A 6,050-nucleotide genomic window follows, 5' to 3' on the forward strand; every position below is an offset into this window, starting at 1 on the left:
TGTGTGTGTGTGTGTGTGTGTGTGTGTGTGTGTGTGTGTGTGACTTTCTCTCAAAATGATGATGGATAAGGGGACTTAATAATCAATAATAATTTGTAATTATTTGGTGTTGTACAACCTAAAAAGCTCCCGAATGAGCATTATAAAAACAAAGAAAAGAAAAGAAAAGACGATTTACATGTCAAAGATTTTAGACACTTTTGAGCCTTTGTTGCGAAAACACTCCGGAAGTGCTAATGTTGTTGTAGAACGCTTGACTGTCTTCTGGTTTCTAGTTCTGTCAAAATGGCTCGTCCACTACCATTTAACATCGCCGTTGTTTCCAGTGTTTTGTTTATCGTATGCATGAATTTTGTATGTTGTAATAACGGCAGAAAGGTAAGTTGGAAAATGTATTAAATTAACCCTACCATTTGACTGCGGTAAAGCAGAAGCAGCACCTGTTAGCCAAGCAGTTAGCATTAGCTTTGACTCGGTGAAGGCTAACAATATGTTTTCAATGCTATTCCATTCTTATTCTTTTTGTTGCCAGGTTGGCGATGTCATGGACACTGAATTTAGTGGTTTCTCCGTACCTCTTGAACACTCATTTGAAGTCGGTGAGGAAGTGTTATTATGACGTTATTATTAAGACACAGTATAGCTAGCTAGCTAACTAAGCAGGTTTTTGCTACCACCGCTAACGCCATTTCCGAATGAAGAACCCAACACACCAAACTTCATTCAAAAATCTGTCCGTTGAATCTTTTTGGATATATATCATTACGTTAATTTACCTGTTTCAACATATGAGGAGAGCTTCAGAACTGCCAACGTGTTCTTTGATACTCGGCATGTAGAGTAAACGGCAACATTATTTAATCCACATTATATAGCTACTCAGTCATTCATGCAGGCTATCTCTGCTCTGTTCTGTCTGTTGTCCTCCTGGTTTCAGATGATGTAGCAAAGTTTCGAGTGCGTGGAGCACTGGTGTTAAAAGCTGGAAGGGAGCCCAGCGTCTCACTAACTCAGAGCCAGCTATCAGAGGAAGACAGAACCAAACTGAAGGCAAGATGATATGATATGGTTTACAGGATGTGGACTGACAAGTACTGCAGTTACGATTAGTTGTGTCCAAAATATACACTACCAAAACCACACAGAGATGGTGTGTTTCCTCCTTTTTCAACAACCAATGTGAGCTCTTCTGGGACATGTTTTCCTCACGGACAACCACAGACCAAATACTGCTGCAGCAAAAAGTTGTTTCCAATTTTTTAAATGAACAGATTTGAGTAACAGACATCAAACCCTTGGTCTGAGAGCCAGAGGATTAGAGTGTGATCAGCATCCTGTTATGGTATGGTGGGATTCAACCTGCATCTCTAACGTGGCTTCGTTTTGAACTTCAGGAAGTGGCTGCAGTGGACGGGCTGTACAGAGTCCGAGTGCCTCGTGTTTTCCTGCAGGCAGACAGACAGTCAGAGCGGCAGATGGAAGGTTACCTCACAGCATTTGTCAGAGCCGTATGTATTTCACTTACCTTCACCATCAAAGAATGTTCACTAAAATACTGACTTAAAATTGCTCAATCAGACTGCATTAGGGAACTGAGAGTATTAGTACATGAAAAGTTTCATCAGTATTTCTAGAATACTCTCTGAGCTGCCTTGGCTTGTTATGTCAGGTAGAGCCCGACTGAAGGATTTTTAAGGCCAATACCGAAAAAAAAATCAGATATTGCGATATATTGGGCCGATATATATTTTAAAAAAAAAAGAAAAAAAATCCACAAACGGGTAAGAAAACAGATTTCCCTAACATTAGTTATTTGTAGTTATGATAGTAATAATTTGTATTGTCACAACAGAACAGAGGAACAACAAAATATATTAAAGGTCTGATAAATAAAATGTAGAAAAATACAAACTTAAGAAATTAACCTTTTGAACGAAAACACAATAACAAAAATATAATTAGGGACGTTGTAGAGCGCCTTCTGGTAGACAAACCATGCAATGACAACACTCACAACATGGTTGACCATCCGTTTTTATTTTATTTTTCTAAATATTAATTTATCAGATCCATATATTTGTCATAAATTATTCTGATGAGTGAATATTTTTCTTAAAAATCATCGCCAATTATAAATGCCAACACCAATAGTTTGGGAAATGCCTAATATTGGGCTCCACCAGCTTTTATGTTTTGGTAAACCAAAGACAATAAAGTTGTATTCTATTATGTAGCCAGACAATTATTATTTTGTGTTATCTTTTTTCAATTGTATACGTGTAGACTCCCCTTCAATTAAGGTTATTTAAGAATGAAAATCATTTGGATTTGTGTGAAATCAGAAGTATCTAGTTAATAACTTAATTCAGATGAAGCAGCATATGTAATATGGATGTGTGTGTGATACTAACTGGCTAATATTGGAGTAACTCTAACATGAACCTTTATTCTGCTCTGATTCTCAGTGTGCCATGGTTGAGTCCCATCTGAGCGATGTCATCTCCCTCCACACTGACGTCTCTGGCTACCTCATCGGTGTCTCCATAGTGACATTACCTGGAGCCTGCAGGGGCACTGAGGTTGAGGATGAAGTTGATCTTGAGGTTTTCAACACCACACTCAGCATCATGGCTCCTGTCAATGCACCAGGGTCAGTTTCTTGTTTTGGTTTTCTTCCTTCCAATCTCAACTGCTTGATAAAGCTTTCCGGTAGAACATTGCTAGCACCCATATCTGTAGCTGTCTGTGCGTTAGTGAGTGAGAGTGACTCTTGGGTAGCTTTTTCAGATGTCTTTGATTCAGTTCTATTTGCCTTGGCGTAGCAGCTTTACATTATTTCCCCATAGGTAGAACAAGTCTCTCTCTCTCCACTGTTCTGCCTTTCACTTTTTGGGGGGTTTGTTTGAATACTAATTGCCAACTTTCTTCCAGACCTGAGACAGCTTTGTTCCTTGAGCGAATGGAAATGGAATCTGAGAAGAAAGGGAAGAATCCACAAGAGCAGAAATCTTTCTTTGCTAAATATGTAAGTACTCGTACGGATAAGGCCTGCAGGCTGTGTGTAAACTAAGATATACTCCCTCTGCTTTCGGTTGCAATGGCCCATATACTTAATGGATACATGAAAATGCATATTTAACTCATTTTATTTTGCTCCACCAGACCCACCTTAACTTTTTCTATGCTTGCAGCATGTGTTAAAATATAGTGTACAGGGCACATCAGTACTGTGGTGGGTTTTTTCCTTCTATTTCATTTGCGATTTTATTTGGCAGAAAAGGAGGAATGTCTCCAGAAAAGGCAAATTGGTTGCCTTTTTTTTGTTGTTCTACCCCAATTTCACTTTCTGGCTTATTAGGGAAAATCCCCACACTCATGTATGTAATGTTCGGTATATGTTACTGTGGTTACCAAATAGTCTTATACAGATCAGTAGATCATATGAAAAATCAGATGCATACAGTATATGTATTCTCACACAGTCCAGTGGTTGGTCTGTTTTGTTTTCACACCATAAGCCAATTGCATCAGAGTCCGTTTGGAACTGGTGCCAGACCAACCTTTTAAGGTGGCCTTGGGCTCAAAAAGGGGGGCCCCGCACCAGTTTGTTTGACAGCTGTCACACCAGCCCAGCTCCGTACTGCCATGCTGTTGTAGTCATCCAAGGTTATTCTGCCCACAAAGTTAAACTTAAAAATCAGCCCTCTTTTAAAAGCAGCGGTGAGATTTTGTTTGTCTTTTGACATTTGGCGTGAGCTCCATGTTTTGAAACATTCCCACAGAGAACCCGGGGCTTTAGTCCTGTCGCTTGGCTCGTCTGAGCTCTTTTTTTATGATCTCTGTGTATCTTGCGGTGTTCAGTGACCTGTGGTGACTCTGTGCTGTGCTGCATCCAGTGACAGTGTGTTGACTTGGTGCTGTGCTGTGTTCCAGTGGTATTTGATTCTGGGAGGTGCAATCTTCCTCATGGTCACCAACTCAGCACAGCCCCCAGCAGGGGGAGGCAGAGAGCAGAGCTGATTCCCGCTGAAGTACTGTTTTCTTACTTGTGGCTTGTTCTGTCCTCCTTCCTCCTCTGTCAACTTATTTACTTAACTTCTAAGCAACATGACTAACTGAAACCCACCACCTTGTTTCCCTCCTGTTCCTTCTTATCCAATCTTTGATGTTTTTCCCCCCCAGGTTCAATGCGAAATACATTTCAGCATGATAAATGCCTTTCAACACTCAAATTTTCTAAATTCAAAGTACTTTGTATGAGAAAGCTTCCATGCTAAACCATCAATCAGTCCTAACTCTTAATTCTTGGTGTGGATATGTTGAGCGTGAGTTTGGTGTTGACCCTGAGATTTTTGTCTAAATTTACCCTCTTACCCACTTTTAACTTTTCTTCTGTTCTGTTAAGAACATAAATACAGTATACCGTAATCTGGGATGAGCAATCTGGGACTGATCTCTGTGATATGTTGTCTAATTTAAACTGTCTTGTAAATCAAATATTGTCGTTTACCATTTTTTCCTTGTTCTCTCCAGTGGATGTACATCGTGCCTCTCGTTCTCTTCCTCATGATGTCTGGGGCTCAGGACCAATCAGGTGGAGGAGCCGGGGGCGGAGCAGCCAATGGAGGCGGGCGATGATCAACACGCAACAGCTTCTTTTTCTCTTTTTTTGGTGAACATTTCCTAAACAATAATTCTCTTGAACAGATTTTAATTGCTGTACATAATGCTATTTAAGTAGTATACCTGTCAGAGACACACACACACACACACACACACACACACACACTTAAACTTGTACAGCATAGAGGAGATATTGTGCCCTGCAGATGACTGCATTTTTCATACTAATGTGAAAATAAAGTATTTATTACTTGGACTGCCTTTTTTGTGTGTCACTCAGTCTGAAGAGTTTCAGACTCTTTATTCTCAGCCACAGTTCCTGTTGTACTTTGATGCTCTGATTTAGTTTAACACCAGTACAGTAATATAAAACTCTATATGAAATATGAATACCCATTCCACCCAGGACTCCTTAATGTGTGCAAAACTCTTTTCTCCTCGGAAAAACAAAAATTAAAGCATGTACAAAATGACTAGTTTTGCTTATATTGCAAATGGAAAAAAGTATGAAGACAAAATTTAAAAATGACACGTTCCTTATTCAGCAAGAAAAATGTTTATTTTAACATGAAACGTAATTTAAGTCAAATGGAATGAAAAGGCCTCTTCTGGACTCATTGATGACGAAAACCTGGACCACTTCTGTGTCACGTTGTTTGTCACATTTGAACTGGAAAGACTCCACTCAGCTGTTTAATCCTTTTTAATACAGCCACAAGGTGTTGGACCCTATTGGGATAAGAGCAGCTGCTGCTTCCCCCCAACCCGTCGCAACTGTTGTGGCTGTCAGTGTTGAGTAAATATTGTTTGGATCAACAGGAATGTCCTAATATTCCTCTAAATGCTTCATATCATCATGTATATAGATTGTTTCTACTTTCCTGTTCTAAAGCGCTCCCATCCTTCCTTTATTCAGCATCCTCGGATGGTTTTGGAATTCCTTGAATACAATGAGATTTTGAAAGAGTGTATTCCATATGTACTTAAATATACAGTACATCAGTTATTTAAATGTATTTGATTTTATAAAATGACTTCTAGAAAATGAAAAAACATTTCAAAGAGCATTATAGGAACACAGTAGACTAGATCACAGTCTCACGGGGAAATCTGTTGTTGCTTTACTTTTTCTTTCAAGCCAGAAGCCACACAGGACCATACCATCTGCTTGTAAGCAATTTCATCACGGTCTTTACTCTTAGGTTTTTTGCGCACAAAAAACACGAGAACGCACATATACAAGTAAAAATACAACACCCGAAGAAGAAAAAAGACCATTGACCCTCATACCTTTAAAGGAGAATTCCGGACAATTTTTACATTAATCTTGATCCCTATAAATATGCGACTACAGTCGTAAAAAAGAAGTGGCCCAAATCGGTGCAGTCACCACGGGCTAGCTGCAGCTATGTCTTGTTTAAGCTGCG

The 6,050-nt window shown here is 39.4% G+C and overlaps 1 protein-coding gene across 2 annotated transcripts; it reads left to right on the forward strand.

Moving 5' to 3' along the window:
- The first annotated feature begins 135 nt into the window (after positions 1-135).
- Positions 136-4,877, forward strand: emc10 (ER membrane protein complex subunit 10). 2 transcript variants are annotated; one of them, XM_032537960.1, is made up of 8 exons: positions 136-378; positions 533-599; positions 938-1,050; positions 1,395-1,508; positions 2,466-2,650; positions 2,932-3,025; positions 3,934-4,031; positions 4,534-4,877. In XM_032537960.1, the coding sequence occupies exons 1-7, from the start codon at positions 286-288 to the stop codon at positions 4,018-4,020; spliced, it is 753 nt and encodes a 250-aa protein (XP_032393851.1). In that variant the 5' UTR covers positions 136-285; the 3' UTR covers positions 4,021-4,031; positions 4,534-4,877. The 2 variants fall into 2 exon arrangements, with proteins under 2 accessions (XP_032393851.1, XP_032393850.1); XM_032537959.1 differs by lacking the exon at positions 3,934-4,031.
- Positions 4,878-6,050: the final 1,173 nt, after the last annotated feature.

The sequence above is a fragment of the Etheostoma spectabile genome, chromosome 15 (assembly GCF_008692095.1).
Source record: "Etheostoma spectabile isolate EspeVRDwgs_2016 chromosome 15, UIUC_Espe_1.0, whole genome shotgun sequence".
Lineage (NCBI taxonomy): Eukaryota > Metazoa > Chordata > Actinopteri > Perciformes > Percidae > Etheostoma > Etheostoma spectabile.

Bases quoted from the DNA above. Each gene is read 5' to 3' on its own strand.
- emc10 (XM_032537959.1), top strand. From the start codon at position 286: ATGGCTCGTCCACTACCATTTAACATCGCCGTTGTTTCCAGTGTTTTG. The intron at 600-937 runs GTGAGGAAGTGT...TCCTGGTTTCAG, and splicing joins TGAACACTCATTTGAAGTCG to ATGATGTAGCAAAGTTTCGA. The intron at 3,026-4,533 runs GTAAGTACTCGT...TGTTCTCTCCAG, and splicing joins AATCTTTCTTTGCTAAATAT to TGGATGTACATCGTGCCTCT.